Source organism: Gopherus flavomarginatus, chromosome 2 (assembly GCF_025201925.1).
Source record: "Gopherus flavomarginatus isolate rGopFla2 chromosome 2, rGopFla2.mat.asm, whole genome shotgun sequence".
In the NCBI taxonomy this organism is placed as follows: Eukaryota; Metazoa; Chordata; order Testudines; family Testudinidae; genus Gopherus; species Gopherus flavomarginatus.
This window is the reverse complement of record NC_066618.1, coordinates 240,480,493-240,505,427: the sequence shown is the minus strand read 5'-3', so window position 1 is coordinate 240,505,427 and position 24,935 is coordinate 240,480,493. Positions and strand designations below refer to the sequence as shown.

Genomic DNA, 24,935 nt, shown 5'->3' with positions numbered 1-24,935 from the left:
TGAGCGTATGTGTGCGCGCATGCATTCTTGCAAAATATATAGTAAACATGGCTACACTGGGCTGTTAGTTTGCCTGTCGGACTATGTGAAGACTTGGCTAATTAAATATTTTGAAATACTATAAATTAGGACAAACAGTCTAGAGGGAAATTCTGTGGTTTACTGTAATTATGTATAAGCGGTGCCACAGATACATTGTATTCTAATAGTTTAAAGATCTGATCCTGAAGCCAATGGAAAAGGTCCCATTGACTTCAGTGGTGTTGGATTAGGGGCTTGGTCAATCTTTTGTATGCTTCTACTGGTATGTTTCCTGACCTTGCTTAGATATGCACTCACTGAGAAACGTTGATTAGATTGTCTGGGAAGTATTACCAGTAGTCTTGAGCTACTGTATAATTGTGCTGAGGACCTTTCTAACAGCTATGGGTTAAATTCTGCAGTCCTTATTCTATTCTTACTCAAAGACTTCCATTCAAGTTTATGAGATTTTTTTTCCTGGCTAAGAACAGCATAGTTTGGCTCTTTGTTACAATCAATAGGTTTTATCCTTAATACCAAATAAACTGAAGAAATTTTAGTTGATGTTTATTACAGCTGGAGAAGACCAGGACAGTATAGCCGAAACATTCTAAAAAGATTATTTGTTGAGACTGTGTCTTCAGAAGATATTTTCTTTCCCTGCTAGGTCTGTGGAAGATGGTGAGCGGCCTTTTGCACTCGGAATGCAATTTGTTTTATTACGAACTCTTGGTAAGTCCTATAGTAAATGTAAGCACTGACAGCTCCCTGAACAACATCATTTGCAAAATTCTCACAAAATTCTCCATAAATAAATATTCTATAAAGAAGTGAAATTCCACCAGTGAATAGCAGTATGAGCCTAAAATCACCATTGAACTTAGCAACTGAGAGGTTATTTGATGTTCATGTTTTGTTACTCTTTTTTTTACACCACATTAGTTTATACAAACCACATTGTCCGGTAGTGACTCACCAGCACCATGGAGACAAAGACACCTACATTGACAGAAAATAAGCACCTGGATTTTGCACCATTCTTTAGTAGTAGTTTTCTACCAGCAGTTTTATGCTCCCGTCCCTTCAACACTTCACTAAAGTAGCAGTTTTAGTCTGCAACAGATTATAGTGGATATATTTTTAATTGGGAATTTTCATGGGAATTTCAACAGCTCGTTTTGTTCAGCAGCCTTTTCTTTGTGTTACTTTTTTACTAGCCTTTCCTAGTTAATTTTATTAGCTAAATAGTGCAGCTGGTTGAAACTTTTCCACCAAATTTTTTTATATGAAAAATAGCCTTTTTTTCTATGCAAAAATGTTCACAGAAAAGTCAGTTAATTTTTGAATGGTAAACATTTTTTAAAAAATTATTTGTCATTGAAAAACTGGAAAAATTGCATATATGGCAAATGGGGGTGGGACGGAGGGAAAGCAAAGCTTTTTGTTTATTTTGAATCCCTCCTCTTCCCCTACCAAAGAAAATAACATTTTTAGGCCTGTTCTACCAAACAATTTCCAGTATCAGCTCTTGGAGAATTCTCACTGGGACCCAGGGGGAATGGCTTCATTTTCTGCTCCCTGTGCTGCTGCTTCCTTTGCAGTACATTATTCAAAACTTTTCAGGCAAGAGAGACATTAAAATTGGTTACTGCTGCACCAGTTCCATATTCCTTATTTGTCTGTTGTACTCTTTACACATGAAGGCTCCGTATGTACCCCTAGAGCTGAGTAGAAAATAGTTTTCCCATCCCACAAGACTTTTAGAGGTTTTGAATGCTTTACCATCCTGAATTAGGTCAAACTGTTAAAATCTTGTACATTTTCACAAACCAAAAATCTCCCCCAAAATTTGGATCAGGTGAATGAAAATGTTGTGTGTAGATTTTGACTTTTATTCACATTTTATTTCTGATAGATTAATTTACATTTCAAATAAAAAGTCATTTCAAACTGAAAAATGAAAATTTTTGTTTATCAAGCCACAATGTATTGACAATTTCAAAATGTTTGTGAAATGGGAAATTTATTGAAAGTGAGACCCTTAACACAAGATGTTTTAGTTTTGATGAATCAGCATTTCCCAGTGAAAAAACGTGTCAAAAGCATTCCTGAACACTTCTATTTACTGCATATCCAGAAGCCCATTTTCTGCATTGGCCATAGGGTTGCCAATTTTGGTTGGATGTATGCCTGGAGATTTTATCACATGACATACTCACAATTCCTGGAGGATTGGCAACCCTAATTGGCCACCTCAGCAGTGCAAGCCTCTGATTTCATGTGCTTGTCCACACCAAATGGCTGTCTATGAATATCAAACAATGCAGCTCACCCTATAGACCCAGTCCAGATTTTAATATTTTTCCTAAATGGAATTTGTCATGAGATTTTTTATTTAAACTGGTATTTTTGTTTTCTTCAGATGCTAATTACCCTCCCAGAAACCAGTTCTCCGCTTTCTAAGACAAGACATGTTTGTATTTTAATGACCAATTCCTAATTAGTCTTCTTCAAAGCCGAAAGAAAGCTTGTTAGGTTATTATTTACACAAAGATATTCCTATCAAGCTTCTGAAGTAGTTAGATCTTGCCTATCCAAGCACTTTAGGTGTACAGATACTGCAAAAAACGTGAATAGTGCCAGTAATGGTTATTTATAATGAAGAATGAGAGGAGAAGGCAGGTTCATTCTATCTAATCACTAATGGGGCAATTTTGTTTGAAGAGGATTGTTACGACCTGTTATAAAATGTGAGTCAAGTTTCTAGGACAAAGAATGAGCACTTAAACTGGGCCAACTGCACTGGTAGCAGCCTGGTGAAATGGAAGCCCATTTCCATGGAAGAGATTCTCTCCTCAAAGGAACATTTTGAAAATAATAATTCTTTTCTATGTCATTTTTCATAAGGGCAGCTACTTGTGGTTCATGCTTTAATATTTTGCTCAGTTCTACTAGGTAATTCCTGTAAGGAATCTTATGGTATTAAGGCCTTACTGCTTTCACATTGTTCGCATGTTTCCTAAAAGATGCTGTTTGCATGGTTTTAGGGGTAAAATGTAATTCTGGGAAGCTCAGCGGGCCACACGGGAGCAGAAATCATACCAACATTTCCTGGCCATGCCTCTGCTACGCTATGCATGGTATACCCTTGTTTGCATGCAGGAACCAAAAAGCTTCTATAAGACATCGTTCACACTGTTGATGTGAATGATACACAGTTTCATCCCTTCGGAGGCAAAGAGCCTCATAAATTTGTGAAGAGATTGCTTGCAGGGAAGTATTCAGACTAATACAATTATTATTTTTATTGGGTGAGTGCAATTGTGTTTCAGCTGAACAAAATGAAACATGTTCCCTCTGTCAAAGGGTCAAGGGCCTGGTCCAGTATCCATCAAAGTCAGTGGGATTGAGGTATCACTGTCTAACAAAAGGAGTGGGATTGAGGTGTCACCGTCTAACAAAAGAAATCTATGGTAGACAACCATTAAGTGCAGGAGCACTGGCTAACCATATAATGGAGATGCCGTGGTGAAGATGGTAACATCTGCATAGTGAAAATATATTTTTTAAAAGATTGGGCTCCATATTGTATCACTAGAAGTGGGACAGGGAGGCTAACTGATGGGTCTTGTGGGAAAAAAAATTATTCCATCATGATACATAGTGGCCATGACTGAAGAGCCATGTAAACTCAGAGTATGGCTGCACTGCAACATCCCACACCCCCACTCCCCAGTGGCAGCAAGTCTTAAAGCCTAGGTCAACTAACCCAGGGTCATGGGGTTCATGCAGCAGGGTTAAAATAGCAGTGTAGACATTCCCACTCAGACTGGAGTCTGGGCTCTGAGGTACAACCCCCTCACCAGGTTTCCAGGCCTGAGCAGGGATATCTACACTGCTATTTTTAGCCGTATACTATGGACCTCATGAGCCCAAGGTAGTTGACCCAAGCTCTGAGGTTCAATTCCACATGTTTATTTTTTTTGCAGTGTAGATGCACCTTTACTGGTATTGGTCAGTGTCCTTTCTTACTGTCCCCTTGCCACCCCTTTGTCATGTCTAAAAATCCTCCCTGATCCTACAGATGAATAGGGCACATTCAGCTTTATGTGTGTGAGTAGTCTTGTTGAACTCAGTAGGACTACTCACACAAGGGAGGATCAATCAGGCCTCAGGCTCTGATCCTGGACAGCCCCTAAGCATGTGCTCAAGTCCCATTGACATCAGTGGGTCTTGCAGATAGCACTTTCACACATGCTTAATAGGGATGCTTTCCTGAATCAGGGCCTTAGTTTGTAAGTTCCTTGGGTGCAGTGACAGTTTCATTGCATTCAGAGGTGCCTACCATACTTTTGGATGGTATTAAAGTAATAATTAAAACAATGTAAAACTGGGCTATTGCATCGTACCTAGTTTCTTAAAGTTTTCTAAGCATTCACCACTAATGATTATGTTTTGTTACTATTATTACAGCTTACATTCCTACTCCAATTTATTTTGGGGCTGTTATTGACACCACGTGCATGCTTTGGCAACAGGATTGTGGTGTGCAAGGATCTTGTTGGGAATACGATGTAACTTCATTTCGCTTCGTTTACTTTGGATTGGCAGCTGGTCTCAAATTCGTGGGATTCTTTTTTATTTTTCTGGCCTGGTATTCCATTAAATATAAAGAAGATCAGCTGCAGAGGCAGAGATGGAGGGCCTCACCTGTAAACACAGTGAGCGAGATGGTTGGTAAAGCTGGACCTCAGCAAAACTATGCCCGGACTAGATCCTGCCCTACTTTTAGTGCTCGAGGGGAGCACACTGAAGCCATCTGTCTGGCACGAGGAATGAATTACATAGCACAGACATATCCTGGCCCCTTTTCAGAAGCAATAAATTCCTCAACTGAAAATGCATTGGAGGAAGTCACTGCTGAAATATAGACCCCAGGCTTGAAAATGTAAAATTCAGTTTTGTTGGTTGATTTAAATATGGCGCCTTGTGAAACACCCGTGCCTTCTTTTATAATCTACACGTCACATGATAATCCAACAAAACTTAAAGCAAACATCAATAGCATACTTGAGGGCTGGATACCTCGAAATGACCCAAGTTCTTATTTCTCCCCTCCAGGTAATGGAGTTTTAAAAATATGTGTTTGTAATTACTTCAGGTGTGTCCACTAACTGTCCATGCTCTGATCTAGTTGTCAAAATTCAGGTGAGGTATTCTAAATGGCGGTAATCAATGGAAGGGTGACAGAAATGCATCTCATTGATGCCAAGACTTTAAGAAAATGTTTAAAGGGATCATCAACTTTGCATCCACGAATCATGTTTCATAGATATGAGTAATTACTGTGAGTTCTGCTACAAAGCACAACTGAGTGTGTCTAAACTATGCAACTTATCTGGATAATTGTTGATGCAGCATGTCAATTTTGCTTTCAAAGTCTTTAATCCAACTGAACTTGAATGGGGCTATTTTAAGACAGATATAAGATTTAAAAATGGACACAACTGTTTAAAGTACTGTTGATAACATATTAAGCCATAGAAAAGTTATATAGAAGGTAAAGTTTTTTCAAATTCTAAGACATCGTATCCTTATCCTATTAAAATGTACATTTATTTTAATTTGATAGGATGTAGTATTATTCAGTGTAGTACACAGGGTATGAAAGTATAACTCAGTGTGAAAAACTACAGTATTAATTTGTAGTAACATTAAGACATGATAATCAACCCCATAGAGACTATAATAAGTAGATGCATATTTCTATAACTACCTATACAGTTATCTGCTATAGGTGGCTACTACTAACTTCAAATCCATACTTTCCTTAGTAAACAGAGTATCCAGGTTTAGTTTGCCAAGAACTGCTTGGCTGTCCTTACGAAATGCTTAGCTATCCTTTGCAAATGCCTGCAGATCTTTTTAAACAAATTGTTCTGGTTTTCCACTAAGTGAAAATACGCAGAGAGTTTGGATAGCTGCATTTTGGGACTGCACTGCTACCATTCCACACAGACCTCAAACTGAATGCAAAGGGGAGTTTGCTCCACACCTGGCTCCCCCATCTTCATTTAAAGCTCTCTGTGAGGTGTGGCGGAAATGGAAGAGTCAGCTGACCCCTTCCAGCAGGACATCTAGGCACAGAAGGCACCTCCGTTCAAGGACCCACACGGCATGTTCTGATATTTGATTATTCAAAATATTTTAGTGAGTTTTCCCACTTGATTGAGTCTTCAAGAGACTGTTTGATTTTTATCTGCATCCTGTGCTAATTCCTCATCCACAGTCTTAAACTGGGAGCATTACAACTGGCTGTTGCTGACATTTAGTGATCTGTCAGGTGGAAGGTTATGACAAGAAGCCAGTGTTGTATTCTACTTGCAGGTACATGTCTCAGAGCCTTTGGGAATAGAGGACGGGATCGTGTATTTTTTGAAATTTGGTTGGTGAGAAGCATGTGGGTAGCAGCCATGACACACACGGTAGAAAGAATTATTTCTCAATAGATATAAACAATTTTGATGAGGGTTCAGGAATTTCAGAGGATTTTTTTTTTAAAGTTACAGTCAATTTGTTCTAGTTGTAAGTCAGATAGGGCCAAATCCTGTTTCAATTAATGTTAATGGAAAAATTTCTATGGGCTTCAGTAGTTTCAGGATTTGGTCTGTATAGATTTTCCTCTCTTGCCAGCTTCCTCCTTCTCTGGCTGGCATCTGAAGTTACTCACCATGCTGGCTTCAGATCCTAGTTGAAATGTTGGCTCCATTTATTCCAAAATGTCTTGATTAGTTTATATGACTCTTGAGCCTCTTATGACCATGTCTGTGGCAGAAAATGTACAGAAAACTGTTACATCGCTCATTATGTAAGTATCAGTGACTTTAATTAGCAGTGCAGTACTTTAGGAACCTAGGATATAGGACTGGAAGAGACCTCCTGGGTCATCAAGTCCAGTCTCCTGCTATTGCAGGCATCACCATAATATAATCCCATTCATAAATTTATCAAACTCCATCTTTAAACCTAGTTAGGATCCTTACCCCACTACTGTTATCGAGTGGCTGTTTCAAACCTCACTCCTCTGGTGGTTAGAAACCTTGTGCTTTCCAGCATAAATGGATTCATGGCCAGTTTATACCCATTTGGTCGTGCCCTTTAGCTCAGATAGCTCTTCTCCCTTTAATTTCACCTCTTGTTATTCTTTGGATATTAATATTTATTTTGAGTCTAATTTAATTTTTAGAATAGTCCAGTTCAGACTACAAATAGGGTGTACATTTTTAACAGTGAGGGTACTTAACAACTTAGCTAGGGATGTGGTGGATCTGCTGTCATTAGAAGTCTTTACATCAAGATATGCTCTAGCTCAGCCAAAAGTTATGGGCTTGATGCAGGAGCCACTTGGTGAAATTCTCTGGCCTGTCTTATACAAGAGGTCAGACTAGATGATCAAAATGGTCCCTTCTGGCCTTAGAATCTATGAATCTTGATTGATTTAATAGCATGGGGTCAGATCCGACCAAGAATGTGTTCTTCAGTATTCAAAATTACAAATCTTCAATATGCTGTTGGAGCACAGTGTAGCGTCCTCTCTTCTCCCACTGACGTCAGTGAGCACAGAGGCTGGGCAGCACCTTGCAAGTGGTACTGGGGTCCTTGCCAGGATAAAACTGGGGTGAAGCAATGGTGAACCAGGCCCAAGGTCTTCTATTGTAGAGTTTTGGAGGTCAGACCCTCAGCTGTTGTAAGGTGAGATAGCTCCACTGAAGTAATTTACATCAGCCTATTATTATTAAAGAGGATACGATAACCTCTACAAGCTGGAAACTTAAGAAAACTAAAGTGTTTAAAAACCAGCTGAATAAGTGGGAGTCAAAGTAACATTACTGGGTTCTTACTTACAGTTTGTATGCTAGTTCCTCTCCAGTTTGTAATAGTGTCTTTATGACACAGAATATTTTCCTCCCAAGTTTACCCGTGTCCATTTCCAAGAGTTTATTTATTTCTAATGGAATTAGGGGGAGTCATTTTAACTCTGATCAGCTACTTTGTGCACCAGCATTGCAAATAATAAATTCAAGCCTGTTCACATCAGGTAGGCAGAACTCTCGCTGTGGGAGATTTGCCTGAGAGGAATGCAAGCTTAGTTTCCATGTTCAAGAAGTGTGTATGGTTTAACCTACCGGGTTACAGCACTTAACGTACTTTACCTGTTGGGTTTGAACTGCTTAACATCGGCCCTTTAAAATGTTCAGAATTGGACACTCCACTTCATAAGCTTCATTCTTCAATAGGGAATTAGCGTTTTTTATGCCATATAGCAATTTGTAATGGTTAAATATAAACATTTCCATAGACTAGATTGTACACATACAGGTAGACAGCCAACATTTCTGTAAATATGTACTGTGACTAACTGTAGTAAGTAAGATGAATCATCATATTGCAAACATCTACAAGCCTCTCATTATACAGATAAGCTGTTTTCTGTTAATTTACAGGTCACCTTATAAATGAAGATGGGTCTGACCCTCAAAGTTCAGACCTCAGTCCAAACCATCCCAAAATGTGGGAGTTATTGAGTTTAGGCTTATCTCTTCGTTTAAGATCATTGTATAATCCGTTGTTTGTTTATTTTTCCCACACTTCGAACAACTTGTCACCAGATTTCCTCCCACAAGCTACTGTTCATGTGATGGGATGGGTAAAAAGCCTCTGTGTTCGAGTATGCCTGAAAAAAGAAGTGTCCAAAATGTTTTTCTGTTCTAGGAAGAATGAAGACCCTGCTGTCTAACATCCTTGATCTGCTCTGGATGAATAGCTAAACCATGCCGTGGTGCTAGTTGTTATTGATGTATTTTATGATGCATGTTCACCGTGACTTAACTGGCATTCAAAACATTTCACTTATGTAACAGCGTGTGCTTTCAATTTGAAAATCTGGAAATGTTCCTGCAAAGATCATAATTACCAGTGGGCCAAATCCTACAGGCCTGACTTAGTCTTTCAGTGGGAATATTGCTTGCACTACAGGATTTGGTCTAGCATTAATAGTGAAAGTACTAATGTAAAACTATATAACCTGTAGAAATGTAGCATATGACTAATTTCCAGAACATTACTTGTTTTAATATACCTTTATGGAACACTCCTAAACAGCTGTTCAAAGTAAGGTTTTTGTGAACTAAAAGATTGGGCCAAATTCTGGGGATCCCTAACTCAGCAAAATTCCTGCTTCAGTCAATGAGAATTTAAACTAAAGTTAAGGTACCCGAATTTGTCCCATTAATACTATTCCTCTATAAAATACCAAAATGAAGAGTCAAAGTCAAGGACTCAATTCAGCCAGTTGACATTCACTCCAGGTATTTTGTCATTTGTTTCTGTGGAGACAGAATTTGGCCCATTGGTTTTGAACTTTGAAAGGTAATACCTTTTCTGTCTCAGTGTATATGGACTTAACTGGGCTAGGAGATCAAAGGGGATCATTGAGCTGATGTATCAAGATGTGTGCCTGAGAACAAGGCGACAGAAATGTTACCTCCTAGAAGAAAACATTTTTAAAAACAAAAATTATCACAGGGCTGTATTAAACCAAAAAGTTGTACAGAAACTTATCAACTCAGTTTTCATGCAGAAATGCAAGTTGAAATCACTGTTATAGTGAGCATTCCTCATAAAGGTCTGCTCCTTTCTCCACTGGAGTAAATGGGTGTTTTGCCATTGACTTCAATAGGAGCTGACCCAAAATGCATACCTCTCCCCTCTGCCCCTTCCCCTCCCAAACCTGGGTAGCGTTTTAGGGGCATGGAATGGGCGCACTGGCCTGTAATTGTTTAGTTTAACAAAGTGTTATATTGAATAAACTGGTGTTACGTCATTTGTAGTGTGTGTGGGTGTGTGTGGGTAGTGTGCTTGTGGTAAAAGAGAGAGACTAATTGTTAGGTGCATTTGTTTTTGCATACCTTAAGGTCCTTTTATTGATATTTCTCAGCAGAACTTAGAATAATATTCATGATCTATAACATACTGTGGTTAATGATATTTATTGTCAACATCTATTGTAAACGTGTTTACAAGCAAACCCTTGAATACTTGATATTTGAAAATAAAAATAGCATATCAAGTGTGTTTTCTTTATGACAAAAAATCTGTGTGTGTGTGTAAGTTTGTGCAGGGCTGTGCACATCAGTTGATTATGGAAGATCTGGATTCAGTTAAGGCCCACTTGTATGCATATTGCAGTCAATGCAGATCCTTCCATTTATTTCAGTGGGCACTGGGATCAGCCTCTTAGGGCCAAATCCTGATCACGCTGAAATCAATGACAAAATATCCACTGCCTTCAACAGACTGGGCCCAAAGGAATTGTCACAAACAGTGAAGACGATTATTACAGTGCAACATTTTGCTTGCGGGGTGTGGGAGGGAAACGGAGGAAAAAAAAAGCTTTTTTGAAACATACCATAACATACATCTAGCTATTGACTGGCATATGTTTATATTTTTAAAAAATACACCATTTGTGACCAATCCAACACATTTATAAGGACATTATGATCAGCCAGCTCTACATAGAGCCTCTGTCTGGTTATGAGGTTAATGCCCACTAAACTGTGAAACTTTGGACTACTTAGCTGTTTTAAGGGGGAAAATGGTTGACTATTCCTGAACACAAGCGTCTTTGCTTTAAGGGATATTAGAGCCCACATTAAAAAATAAAGATGAATGCCCACCAATATAGGCCTACATATAAGCACAGATAGAAGTGACGATTGTCATTAGTTGGCAATACACGTATGGAAAACCTGTTCAGAGCCAGACTGACCCACACAGAAAGTCCAGCTCAGAAAAAGAGCTCTATGCTGGGCAAACTGTATTTCCCCTCACCAGCTTCGGAACTGAGCCCTCACACAGGAGGAACTTCCACAAAAGAGGTAAAAATTCTTCAAATGCTGCTGGAACTTGGCTCCTTTGTATGACACTGCCCCTTTGTTTGGTGTTTGCTAAATGGCCAAAACATTTCCATGAATTCTTGTTGATTCGGGGCTTGAGAAGTATCTTCTTTCCCCTGATTTCAGTGAGAACTCACAAAGTCAGGTGCTACTGAAAGTGAGCAAGGGGAGCAGAATCATGCTTCCAGACAGCAAGGTGTAGTAAGTAGATTCAGCCTCACGTGCACACGGAAGCAAATTCAATAGAAAAATTAATCGTTTTAATTGCACAGAGGCAGGAGAAAATGATGAATCAATATTCAGTGGTCACTTTCCATTTCAGTTGCAAAGTAGGAGTCCTGTAGTTTCACTTTTTAAATAAATAGAATAGAAAAAAAAATCCACATGGATCCCTTGCATGTTACTAAAACTGTCCTGGATCAAGTTATCTTCAATAGATTTTTACTGTCTGGCACTATCAAGGGCATGGTTGCTACTTTACAAATCAGTAAGATGGGATGATCTTGGCAAAGGCAGAGCGCACTCCATCATGGTATGCTGAGCAATCCACTCTCTGGCAGGAGTGAGCACATACTGCTCTAGAGTGACATCTACTGGCTGATCAAGAGTAGCTTAACTAAGCTCCTATAAAAGATAGGTCCACCCTCATCACCAAAGAAACACCATTGTGCAAGGATAGCATAAAAGAAAGGTGAGGCTACCAGCAAAACTTCTCCTTCACGATGGCATGATGTGCTCCATGCTGCTTAAATGACCCATTCCCAGCCTTGACCAAGATGCAGCCTGAAATGAAGGTTACTCTACAAGGGGTAGAGACAAATGTAAATTATAGGAAGACATCACTGGAATGGGTGGGGAAAAAGAGAGGACACAAAGGGGCTTGATTCGGCAAACCTTTACTCATATGGGCAGCCATTAATCATGCCATTTGTCTCCTTTACCTCAGCGGGAGTAAGGGTTTACTGCTTTGGGTACCAGCATCTCCTGTAGGGAAGATAGAGCCACAATCACCATGAATAATTTGTAACTACATTTTCTAAGTTTTTTCTCCATCTGTGGCTGGATTTTTAAGACAATACATGTAATTAAATTAGAATGATTTTAAAAAAGCAATTTTACTATGAAAACATGATGATGTGGACATCTCTGAAGCAGGTAGGGTAAAACACCTTTTATTTCAAGAAATATTGCTTCTAGACTTCCCTGAAGCCAGAATTGTTCTATAAAAGTATCACAGAAATATTGTACAAGATTTTAAAAAACCACAGTTTTTATCCTAATAGCTAGAAATCTATTTACAAATAGCATCATTCATGACCATAAATACGTTTGTTCTGTCATTCAGCCCATGGCGCATACATCAGATACGTAGCGAGTTAATTTTAACATATTCACAGAGTCCATCATAAAGACTGCTTCTTAAAATTATTAAAATCCTACTAAAAGAATCTGCTTTTAAAATAGTTCAACTTAAACACTTAAAGCAAAAGAACATAATTTTAACCTGCAGTGCTTGCAATAGACTAAACAACCCACTAAGCTAAATAACATATAACATAAGGAACTTTAGTGTGAATTGGACATGGTGGAAATACATCTATGAGTTGATTCTTTTTATTTTATTTTCTACATATGTTAAAAAAAAACAACTAAGATAGATACTAAGTTACCAACAGTACAGATTTTCAAAGTCAATTTTGTATTATTCTTTAAAAAAAATAATTGTTTGGCAAAATCCGGGGAGTGGGGGGAAAACCCTTTAGAACACATTACAACAACAACATAGGTCTGGCTTACTATTTTAACCACACATGCCTTTTGTATCTAAAATATGTAACTCTCATATGATTTCACCATTCCCTTTAATGCCTTTAAAAAAAAAACATTTTCAAGTCCCAAATTGATGACAATACTTTCTGAAAATATCAAGCTATTGTCCAGACTAATAAAAATCAAAAATGGTGACAAAGCATATTCTACTCATATACACCCCTGTAAGGATATCAGCAAAAAATCTAGAAAAATTCATGGATTTTTAACACTAACAGTAGCAATATGTAGGGAAACAAGCCAATTTTTTAAAATCTTCATACAGTGAGCTTTCATTAGCTATACCTTTCTGAAAATAACTTTCTGAAAGTCAAGGCAACAAAACATGCAATATTTTCTGCTAAAACAATATTCGACCAATCTGTTTTCATAATCCATGCTGAATATCTCTTTCCTGTCAACCCATTTTATTATTTCACAATTACGTGAAACAATGAGCAAACTAAGAAGATGTAAAGGATCAGATTAATAAATGGTCTGGGAGACAGATTACAAAAGTGCAATATCATTTTACTCAAAAGTGTGACAAGAAATTCCAGTGGTTAAAAATAATTTATCAAAAAGACATTATGCAGATAGCATGGGTGGACTGAGACATTCATTTATGTGGGACCTTTTGGCAACAGAAAAAGTAACTCAAAGGAAACTTCAAGGAAACCATTACTAGTCTAGGAAGTGTGTGCATCACTGCACTAGAAAGTTAACACTGTTTCTTTTTTAATACTGTGGGAACCTAGTTTTTCAATTATGGAAAATTAGTGTGCAAGTATGTGTATGTGTATATATGAAATACACACACACACACACACATACACACACACACACACAGTGTTGGGCTCATTTCAGCTGCAAAATGTATCTGCAATAAACATGGAATGTCAGTTGTCATGGTTACCATTACTAGTTTACTGATCAAAAATAAAGAGGCCCATATATGGTTTACAATTTGATCTATTCCAAGGAGAGTGGAGATGAGGCACTGCCTTCTACATTTAGCATTTGTGAAGTCTCTCCTTCAAAGTTATGTTCCATCTTTTCCAACATAGTCTCCATTTTCTGAGCCCTAATAGATGGATCACTGATGGAGACATTTACAGTGGGTTCATCAGAATTTACAGGAAGGTATATCTGATCTTGAAAAATATCCTTCACTGGGTCACTGTCCTGGTGAGAGTCTTTCTGAAGAATGCTAACTGTCTGTAGAATGAAGCTATGCCTGGACTCCAGCTCTGTCAAACCGTTTCCACTTAAATCCATTTCAAAACTGTCTAACTCTTTATCCTTCAACCACTTTTCAGCTTGTTGATTTCTCCAGTGTGCAGAATTCAAACTACTTTTCTCAGGAATATCATTATTTAATTCAAGTTTCCTCACTTGATTTAAAATTACAGTGCTCAAAGCTAGGGCTGCCAAGTCAGTTGGCATGATAGGCTGCAGCTCTTCTGCAATCAGACCACTTGAGTCTTCGTCTGACTCAGCAGAGGTCAGTCCCCCCCAGGTAAATGGTATAGGTGATTCATCCATGTACCCATTGTTTTGAGCAGTTTTAGTTTTGTCTGTTTTATTTTGCTCATAGTAACTGTTCAGCAGTGCAAACATTCTATCTAGATCCTTCAAGTAATTAGTCCAGTCATCCAGACTAAGTCTATAGTTGTATCTGTATTCGTACAAACTTTCATTCACACTGTATAAATCTTCCAGTCCTTGCCAGTCGATGTCCTCAGTGAAATTTGGCAGTTTAGCCTTCCCATCCATCCCATAATTGTCCCCTGTTAAAAGAAAGAAAAAGGTCTGATGGGGACCACCACCGTAGAAAAGCATGTAAAGCTTCCACGTACATTTCTTCGCTGTTCAAAGTATTTAAAAGCCGTAACCATTCCTAACATACTTGGCTAATGCACTCCACATTTTCCATCGTATCAGTAACTCGGCCCTAAAGGCTAAATTCTGATCTCATGTGTGCGCACGACTCCTGCTGAGCAGAAAGATACACATTCTTCAGCTACTCCCATGTAACCACAGTGAAGTCAGTAGGAGAGCATGGGTGTAACTACAAACAGACTCTGGCCCAGAGGGAACTTTGTGCATATAGCCAAGGCCAAATCTGCTGCCCCCCCAACCCCCAGATAGAGACAGAGAAATTGATCCAATAGACAAGCAATCCATTCGTCTTTCACAACTGTCACAAGTCCCTTTAAAAAAATTACCCACACTAGAATGGGGAATAAACAAAGCAACAATAAAATATAAATGGTAGTTCAATCCTGCAAGCCTTCAGTGAGCAGATCTTCCATGAAACGAATGGAAATTTGATGCATGGATATTTGGTGCATCTTGTAAGAGCTACCACTTCACACTGATTGGCTGAATTCTTCCTTCAGATAAACAAGAGGAAATTTTCTTTAATAAACAGCAGTTATAGATACGCTTAGAAGGATGTGATTTTTAAAAAAAATCTGTAAATGTCCATTTCACAACCCACCCACTAAAAAAATAATAATCAAAATTCACAGAGAGGCAATGTAACAAAGATATCGCTTGAGACCCTGTTCGAGATTGATTCAAGGATATTTGCTTTGTATATTTTGACATATGATGTTGACAGTTTGTGCTTTAAGTGTTACAAAGCTTTAACTTTTTGACTCTCAAAGACTATAGTCTTTAAATAATTATTGGGTTGTAGCCCCTCCCCTCATAATTTCCCTCAACTGTGAACATTTAAAATCAATAAAAATTGAAAAAAAAACCCCATAAACAGCAATACTATTCATCCATAGTATTAAAAAATAGAATTCTGCCAAGGCACGTTATAAGAGATTTTTTAAAAAAATTTATTTTGTAAGCATGAATCTCAGTTGACAAAAGGCACACAGAAGAAAAGGCTTTGTAAAAACTCCTCAGGCGAATTCAGTTATAGGACTAAGCAATTTTAAACCAGTAATTCATTTTGTGAAAAAGTATTCAGCATACAACTTTAGTTGGGCAGCAGTTTAAAGTTGTTTTTATTTAAAATCTATATTGCAATGTCTCCTTTTTTTTTAAAATCAAAGGCAAGTCTACACTGAAAATGCTGCAGCGAAGACACTATTACACGGATGTGAGAGTTTCTCCTGGTGGCATAGTTAATCCACCTCTGCGAGTGGTGGTAGCTATGTTGATGGGAGAAGCCCTCCTGTTGAGATAGCCCTGCCTACGCCAGGGGTTAGGTTGATATTACTGTGTCGCTCAGTGGTGTGGACTACTATTAGTACTTATACTGATGTAAATTTATGGTGTAGACCTGATCTAACAGGATGCTTTGGCCAGTAATACAGGTCTGATGCTGCACTCCTTAGACATAAAACCATGAACATCCACAGAATCTTGCCTGGGCAAGGAGTATCGTCACAAGCCCATAAACAGTAAGTCAGATGGATTTTATGTGAGCTCATCCAAGAAAAGAAAAAGACAAAACATTAAGGAAACCTCTCTCTGAAAGTATTTGATGTGATCAAAGTTCCAAAACATTTGTATGCTGTAAAATGTATTACCAAAAGTGAGTGTAAAGGAGCATGACATTTGTTTTATAACATGTAACATCCCTTATTGATGGGAACCTCTAACTCATTATATTTGCTACAAATGCTCTGTTCTACTCAGCGGTTTAGCCCAGAAGAAAGAATACAGAAAAAGATAAAACAGACAATGGAAAATTCTTCCAAGGAAAGCAATGGAAATGCCCTCGCTGGCAAGTTTCAAACAAAATTTAATAATGAATGTCTGAAGATGGTTTACAGAAACTCTGATCCTACCATACTGTGGGTGGGATGGACTAGATAACATTTTAGCAGTTCATTACAACAACATATATAATCCAGTAGTTTTATTTAATAGTTTTAATCCACATTGGATCCTCCATGCTGCTAATGATCCTTGGTCAATTTATTTCTTCTACTTTAACTTGTCCTCTCTGTTATTCACAAGGCTAAAGTTAGTATGTTATTTGTGGTGCCAGCTCCTTATGGATGGTTCCCTGTTCCTTATTCAAAGACCAAAATTATTTAAAAATATATCAATATAAGATTCAATTTTTAGAAATTCCATCAAATTAATTTATTGAATGTGATAACATTTAAATGACTAAACACCTAATTATTTATTAATTAATTAAATATGTAAGAAATTGGATTTTGACTGGCTATACATGACAAAATAAGTTTCAGGTCACCCCAAGTGAAATACCCTTGTGACCAGATTGTTCTGAAAGAGTTGGGACATGTTACTCTAACACAAAGCTTTATTCTTGTGCAATTTGCTGTGGAATTTCATATCCCCAGACCCACTTCCATATTGTAGATGATGCTTTGATAAGTAAGTGATTTTTGAGCGGCTGTACATGACAAAATAAATCTCAGCTCATCCCAAGAGACAAGTCCCCGTGACTGTTGTACTCTTTTGAAGTAGTTGGGACACTGCCACTAGCTGACCCAACTTCTGTTCCTGCGCAACATGCTGCATCATGTCATGCCCTCACTGCATTTCCACGTTGTACATAGGGCTTGAATAAGGAGCTGGGTTTTGACTTGATGGATATGACACAAGTAGTTTCAGATCACTACACGTGGCATGGCTCTGTGACCATCAGATTTTTCTGAGGGAGCTGGACATGTCAACTCCCTGGACCAAATCTTTGGTTCTTGCCCAATATGATTCTTCACAACAGCCCCACCCCCAACTGCCACATTGAACATAGGCCTTGAATAACAAGCTAGGTTTTGACTGGATATGTGACAAAATACATATTAGGTCACCCCAAGTGACATGTCCCTTTGATTGCTATTTCATTGTGAAGAGATGAGGATATTCCACTTCCAGTGGTGAACATTTAGTTCTAGTCTGACAAATACATTACCCCAACTTTTGTGTGTTCTTTGTTAGTAAACATACAATCATGCATGTAAAAATTATCAAAAGTCAATATTCAGCCAACTTGTTGCAAATCCAGCTGCAATGTTTTAACAGATTATATGATAGTCTCAAATTAAGAAGCCTTTAGGAACTTTGGTTTGTTGTTAGATGAATTAAGAAAAGGGAAAATGAGTAAATGTACTGAAATCTGTTACTGATATAAAACATTTGTTATGATTAGTATAGTGTCTTTTGCTCATTACACAACAAAAATATGAAGACTGCCTGGGCACAGTTGGCTCCCCAATAATCATGTTTATTAACTATATGCAAACATACAAGGCCTAGCTTAGTGCATTCTGCTGCTCTGAGTGATTTCGAAAACAATAAACACCAATAGAGTGCTTACAGGATACTATCTGATTTCTGTATTGAACCAACTAATGCCTTTAGTGTTGGCGTGAGATTCATACAGCATAACGTGGCATGGTATACTTAAATGGAAGTTGGAGAATTCTGTCCATGGTTAAAATATCTCCATCTCCTTTTCTTTTTAATTCCAAAATTCTCTCACACTGTAGTAATGTGAGCCCCGAGTTTGACCAAGTTTTTGGAAACAAAATGGTTGCCAGTGTTGTATATTAACCCAACACTTTTGCTTTAATAAACTCTACTGTTTATGCAACTAATTTTGATGACTTCTACAGAATTAACCCATAGTTGAAATGTTATTTTAAATACCAATGCTATATTCAATTTACTTGGAAAAGAGCTACAGCAAGGGACCATGAAGGATTTTTCCCGGGCAGGGGCATTTAATTTTTATCTGAACAGACAGTGAATGATATTTGAAAAGACACAGGTAACTCTTTAAGCCACATCCCCTAAACTGCATCTTGTTTTCTTTCAAGTAATTTGCTATCCTTACAGAAATCTCTGATGGAAATAGTTGAGAATAAAATTTTGAATCTTTTTGTGATCAGACTTAACTGCGAGTGTAATGAGTAAGAGTCACCATTTATGAAATGACATGTACTCACTTGATAATCTATTTCATTTTGACTCTGCAATTGGAAACCAAGAAAAGAAGTTGCTGTTTATGATAATACAAATATTTCAATGAATTGAGCAATTGTTGCTGTTGTGACACCTATATTTAAGTATTCCTATGGATTGGTGTGATAAGACCTTATTTCGCACAGAATGGAAGTTTCCTCACAAAATGCTGCACATAATTGCTGCAAAATTTGGTGCCGCTTGCCTCTCCACAAGAAGGTTTTTATGGTCTGTAATCCTGTAAACCAGCTACTGCACCAAACATCCGCATAGAGAGGAAAACGAGATTCAGAGATTTTTAGGCCAGAAAAGACCATCAGATCAACCAGTCTCACCTCCAGCATATCACACAGACTTTCATCCAGTTACCCTGTATTAAGCCCAGTAACCATATATGCTTGACTAAAATATATCTTCTAGAATGGCATTCCCTCGTGATTTGAAGACATACAGAGATGGAGAATCCACCATTTCCCTTGGCAGTTTGTTCCAATTTATGCCTAAATTCTTTATCAGCCAAACTGCCAATGTCATCAAAGAATGAAACAGGGTTTGTTTGACAAAATCTACTTTTCATAAAACCACGTTGACTGGAATTAATTATATTCCTATTCTTTAGCAACTGATTCCAATATCAGCTTTTCCATTATCGGACTGGGATTGCGGTCAGGTTAACTGGCCTACAGTTATCTAAATCATACCACTTGCACTTTTTGAACATTGGCACAACATTACCACTCTTCCCATCTTGTGGAATGTCCCTGGTATTTCAAAAATTATTAAAAAATAACATGGGTTGTCCAAAGATCTCTATTGCCAATTCTTTTTGGACTCTTGAGTTCAAGTTATTAGTGCCTGATGACAGGCTAGAAAATAGTTCATCAGCTTCACGTGATGTGAATACATCATACTACCTCTTTTCAAATACCAAACAGAGAACACTTTCTGCATCATTATTAACAATTTACCATCTCCATCTAGTAATGTGCCTATACCCCTATGCCATTGGTAGGATTTCTTTAGATCCCAATATTCTCCTCCTGGACACCAGTTTGCATTTCATACACCAGAAATATATTTTGCCTTCTGGCAGAAAGGGCAACATAGCACACTCAAGGCAGGTTGCAGCAGTTGTTCCTTCATCACCCATATCTTGTACCCGGTGTGGAGCCATACATAAAATAGAAATCATACTCTCTCTCTAAGGCCTGGTCTACACTACGCGTTTAAACCAATTTTAGCAGTGTTAAACCAATGTAACGCTGCACCCGTCCATACAACGAGGCCCTTTATATCGATATAGAGGGCTCTTTAAACCGGTTTCTGTACTCCTCCCCGACGAGAGGAGTAGGGCTGAAATCGGTATTACCATATCGGATTAGGGTTAGTGTGGCCGCAAATCGACGGTATTGGCCTCTGGGCGGTATCCCACAGTGCACCATTGTGACCGCTCTGGAAAGCAATCCAAACTCGGATGCACTGGCCAGGTAAACAGGAAAAGCCCCGTGAACTTTTGAATTGCATTTCCTGTTTGCCCAGTGTGGAGCTCTGATCAGCACGGGTGGTGATGCAGTTCCAAATCCAAAAAGAGCTCCTGCATGGGCCGTACGGGAGATACTGGATCTGATAGCTGTGTGGGGAGACAAATCTGTTCTATCACAGCTCCGTTACAGAAGACGAAATGAGAAAGCATTTGAAAAAATCTCCAGGCTATGATAGACAGAGACCACAGCACAGTGCTGTGTGACAAGTGTAACGGAAAGCCAAAGAATCAAATGGACGCTCATGGAGGGGCGAAGGGGGTACTGAGGACTCCAGCTATCCCACAGTCCCCGCAGTCTCCAAACAGCATTTGCATTCTTGGCTGAGCTCCCAATGCCTGTAGGGTCAAACACACTGTCCGGGATGTGTTTCAGGGTATATGTTGTCAATTTGCCCCCCCCCACCCCTGTGAAAGAAAAGGGAAAAAAATTGTTTCTTAACTTTTTTATATGTCACCCTACGTCTACTGCATGCTGCTGGTAGATGCGGTGCTGCGGCAATGAATAGCAGCATCCTCTTCCCTCCTCTCCCCAGTGGCAGACGGTACAATATGATTGCTATCCATTGTCATCATCAGCCCGTGAGTGCTCCTGGCTGGCTTCGGGTGAGGTCGGCTGGGGGCGCCTGGGTAAAAATAGGAATGACTCCCGGTCATTCCCGGTAGATGGTACAGAATGGCTGGTAACCATCCTCATCATAGCAACTGGGGGCTGAGTTCCATCAGCCCACCGCTTTCATGTCTAAAGAAAAGATTCTGTACTGCCTGGACTATCATAGCAGCGGGATGCTGGGCTCCTCTCTCTTGCCACCCTTCAATGTCCTGCCTGGACTATCATAGCAGCTGGAAGCTGCCTCCCCTTCATTTTATCTCACTAAAAAGTCAGTGTTTCTTATTCCTGCATTCTTTATTACTTCATCACACAAATGGAGGACACTGCCACGGTAGCCCAGAAAGGTTGGGGGAGAAGGGAATCAACGGGTGGGGTTGTTGCAGGGGCACCCCCCGTGAATGGCCTGCAGCTCATCATTTCTGTGGGATCTGACACAGAGCAGCTGTGCTCTCTGGTTCTCTGATACACTGGTTCTCCAGTACACTTGCCCCATATTCTAGGCAGGACTGACTCTACTTTTAGATATAACATTGTTATAAACAGATAGCTAAGGGTTAATGTTCTTTTACCTGGAAAGGAGTAACCTGAAACACCTGACCAGAGGACCAATCAGGAAACAAGACTTTTTCAAATCTGGGTGGAGGGAAGTTTGTGTCTGAGTTCTTTGTTCTTTGTCTTGTGCCTGTCTCTCTCTCGGTTATGAGAGGATTTCTGTCTCCTGCTTTTCTAATCTTCTGTTTCCCAGTTGTAAGTACATGTCATAACCTATTCCCAGATTTGACCTTAGCGTCCAAAATATGGAGGTTAGCATGAAAACCTCCAAGCTTAGTTACCAGCTTGGACCTGGTAAAGCTGCCACCACCCAAAAATTTAGAGTGTTTTGGGGCACTCTGGTCCCCCCAAAAACCTTCCCTGGGGACCCCAAGACCCAAATTCCTTGAGTCTCACAACAAAGGGGAATAAACCATTTCCCTTCCCCCCCTCCAGGTGTTCCCTCCCTGGGTTCCTGGAGAGATACACAGAAGCAAGCTCCGTGAATCTAAACAGAGGGATGCCACCCTCCCTGTTTCCAGTCTTGGAAACACAAGTACTTCCCTCTTCACCCAGAGGGAATGCAAAGTCAGGCTAGTAAATCTAACACTCACAGATTTCCCCCTGACTTCTTCCTCCCACCAATTCCCTGGTGAGCACAGACTCAATTCCCTGGAGTTCCCCACCAAAGAAAAACTCCAACAGGTCTTAAAAGAAAGCTTTATGTAAAAAGAAAGAAAAGAAAGAAAAATACATAAAAATGGTCTCTCTGTATTAAAGTGACAAATACAGGGTCAATTGCTTAAAAGAAATATGAATAAACAGCCTTATTCAAAAGAACACAATTCAAAACACTCCAGCAACTACACACATGTAAATACAAAAAAAACAAACCTATGGTCTTCCTATCTTTGTACTTACAACTTGGAAACAGAAGATTAGAAAAGCAGGAGACAGAAATCCTCTCATAGCCGAGAGCGAGACAGGCACAAGACAAAGAACAAAGAACTCACACACAAACTTCCCTCCACCCAGATTTGAAAAAGTCTTGTTTCCTGATTGGTCCTCTGGTCAGGTGTTTCAGGTTACTCCTTTCCAGGTAAAAGAACATTAACCCTTAGCTATCTGTTTATGACAAACATAAAGGAGCAAATGACCCTCTGGGTCATTTTTGTCTTTGTGCCCCCAGCCGATCTCAGCGAAGGCCAGCCAGGAGCACCCATAACAGCAGCAGACGGTACAGAATGACTAATAACCATCATCTCATCACCAATTTACAATGGCACAGCAGATGGTACAGAACAACTGGTAACCGTCTCTGCTACCTTGCAAAGGCAAATGAATGCTGCTGTGTAGCGCTGCAGTACCGCCTCTGTCAGCGGCATCCAGTACACATACGGTGACAGTGACAAAAGGCAAAACGGGCTCCATGGTTGCCATGCTATGGCATCTGCCAGTGCAATCCAGGGAAAAAGGGCATGAAATGATTGTCTGCCGTTGCCTTCACGGAGGAAGGAATGAGTGACGACATTTACCCAGAATCACCTGTGACACTGTTTTTGCACCATCATGCATTGGGATCTTAACCCAGAATTCCAATGGGCGGGGAGACTGTGGGAACTGGGGATAGATACGGGATAGCTACCCACAGTGCAATGCTCCAGAAATCGACGCTAGCCTCTTTACATGGACGCACACCACCAAATTATTGTGCTTTGTGTGGCCGCGTGCACTCGACTTTATACAATCTGTTTTACAAAACCGGTTTATGTAAAATTGGAATAATCCTGTAGTGTAGACGTACCCTAAGCTTCCATTGATCTCATCCAGTTTGCTATTCCTGTTCACCTGGCAACTGACTTATATTCTAAGCCTTAATGCTCAGCTCCCTCCCCTGCAAACTGGAAAGGAATAACCATTCAGACACTTCAAACACTGGTTCCATTCAAAGCCCCAAGGGTCCCAGTAACAAGGCCCTCTCAGAGACACAAACAGAACTGTTTCACTTGGGCAGTTCAGAGAGCCACAGCCCAGCCATACAACCTTCAAAGAGAATAAACAAACAACAGACGGAATTAACACAACAATCACCTAGTCCTTCTAACTGCAAGCATAGGATCCATTGCTGCTACATCCTCTAAAAGTCCCATTTGCTGCTTCTGTTACCTTGCTAAAGGGTGTGTAAGTATTCATGGGGGAAGGACCACAATTATTTCCAAAGAAAAAGTTTAAAGTCAGGGAGTTCCATGTCTCAGCTACATCAGAACAGTTTAACAAGATGACTTGAGACTCATTTGTATAGCTTATAGGAATAGCTATTTGTTAGGTAAGGTACAGGCATAAGTTAAGGCAGTAAAGCAATAAGCCTACAGGTCTGAGGCCTGTAAGACAATAGCTTAGCTAAACAAGACATAAGGCCCAAAGGCCTTAGCATAAGCAGCTAACAAGAAGTAACCTTAGATCATAAGATATCACAAGATATAATGCTGTACTGACTAAATTGCCGACGGGTAACCACAAGATACTGGTTTATACCAGTTTGGGATATTTTAAGTTAGGAACATCAGCAGATGTCTGACCACAAGAGTGCCATGGTAACTAATTGACGTATATGTTAATAAGTTTGAGGTAAAAGCCCTAATAATCTATGGGAGAAGGGCACCCCAACATTAGTAGCATGAGAAACTATAAATAAGGAAAAGGGGCTGAAACTCCTGTAGAATATGCATTAGGTACAGTGGTGTCAGCGTAACACATTATAAAAGTCGTATCCCAGCCTGCGTGCCTGGGGAGATGTAACTCTTGGGAGACACCAGGATGACACGCACTGCTGACGGTGAGGATGATGATGAGGCTAATTAGCACTTCAGGTCCTTTTGCAAGGGATGGTGAGAGCATATGGATGTTCAGATGAACATTCTGTATTATCTCTATCTACCTTGCTGGGTTACAGTATTTGTAACTTGCTAACTGAAAAAATTGTGAGTGTTGCAACTGTGCATGTTGGGGTTCCCAACTAAACTTTAATTTTAATAACCTTGGACCTGATCTTGGGACAAGAACCTATGAAACCTCAGTGTGTTAATGGGAATTCTTAAGTAGTCAATATTAGGTAACATTTGCCACGTAGAGCCAGTAAATATCTAGCTCCTTATTCAAGCCCTACATACAATATGGAAGTAGACACTGCCAAGGACATGACACGTGACAGCATATTGCTCAAGAACAAAGCTTCAGACTGGTGACTTCTCCTTCGGAACAGTCTAATGGTCATGGGGACAAGTCAAGTCATCTGGAGGGACCCAAAACATATTTTGTCACATACAGCAAGTCAAAACCCAGCTCCTTATTCAAATCCTGCCATGCAACACGAAAGTGGGGGCAGATGCATGGCAATGTATTTTGCAGGAACAAAGCCTCAGGTGGCATATTCTGACTATTTCAGAAGAGTATAATGTTCACAGAGACTTGTTACTTGGGGGGACTTGAGATATATTTG

General features: G+C 39.4%; 2 protein-coding genes across 7 annotated transcripts in view; one reads left to right on the top strand and one right to left on the bottom strand.

Annotated features, from left to right (window-relative positions):
• Positions 1-10,127, top strand: part of SLCO5A1 (solute carrier organic anion transporter family member 5A1) — a 128,864-nt gene extending 118,737 nt beyond the window's left edge. Inside the window, exons 9-11 of one of the 4 annotated variants that reach the window (XR_007772618.1) lie at positions 689-753; positions 4,495-5,142; positions 8,691-10,127. Coding sequence is in view for 1 of the 4 variants with exons in the window: in XM_050940725.1 (XP_050796682.1) it covers positions 689-753; positions 4,495-4,952 (523 nt within the window). In the remaining 3 variants the exon portion in view is untranslated. Of the gene's footprint in view, positions 1-688; positions 754-4,494 lie in introns of all 4 variants that reach the window. The other 3 variants (XR_007772616.1, XR_007772617.1, XM_050940725.1) reach the window with 3 other exon arrangements.
• A 1,513-nt stretch (positions 10,128-11,640) lies between these two features.
• Positions 11,641-24,935, bottom strand: part of SULF1 (sulfatase 1) — a 176,919-nt gene continuing 163,624 nt past the window's right edge. For 2 of the 3 annotated variants that reach the window (XM_050940671.1, XM_050940670.1), the window contains one exon: positions 11,641-14,578. In XM_050940671.1, coding sequence (XP_050796628.1) covers positions 13,761-14,578 — 818 coding nt within the window. In that variant the 3' untranslated portion in view covers positions 11,641-13,760. The remainder of the gene's footprint in view (positions 14,579-24,935) is intronic. The other variant, XM_050940672.1, reaches the window with a different exon arrangement.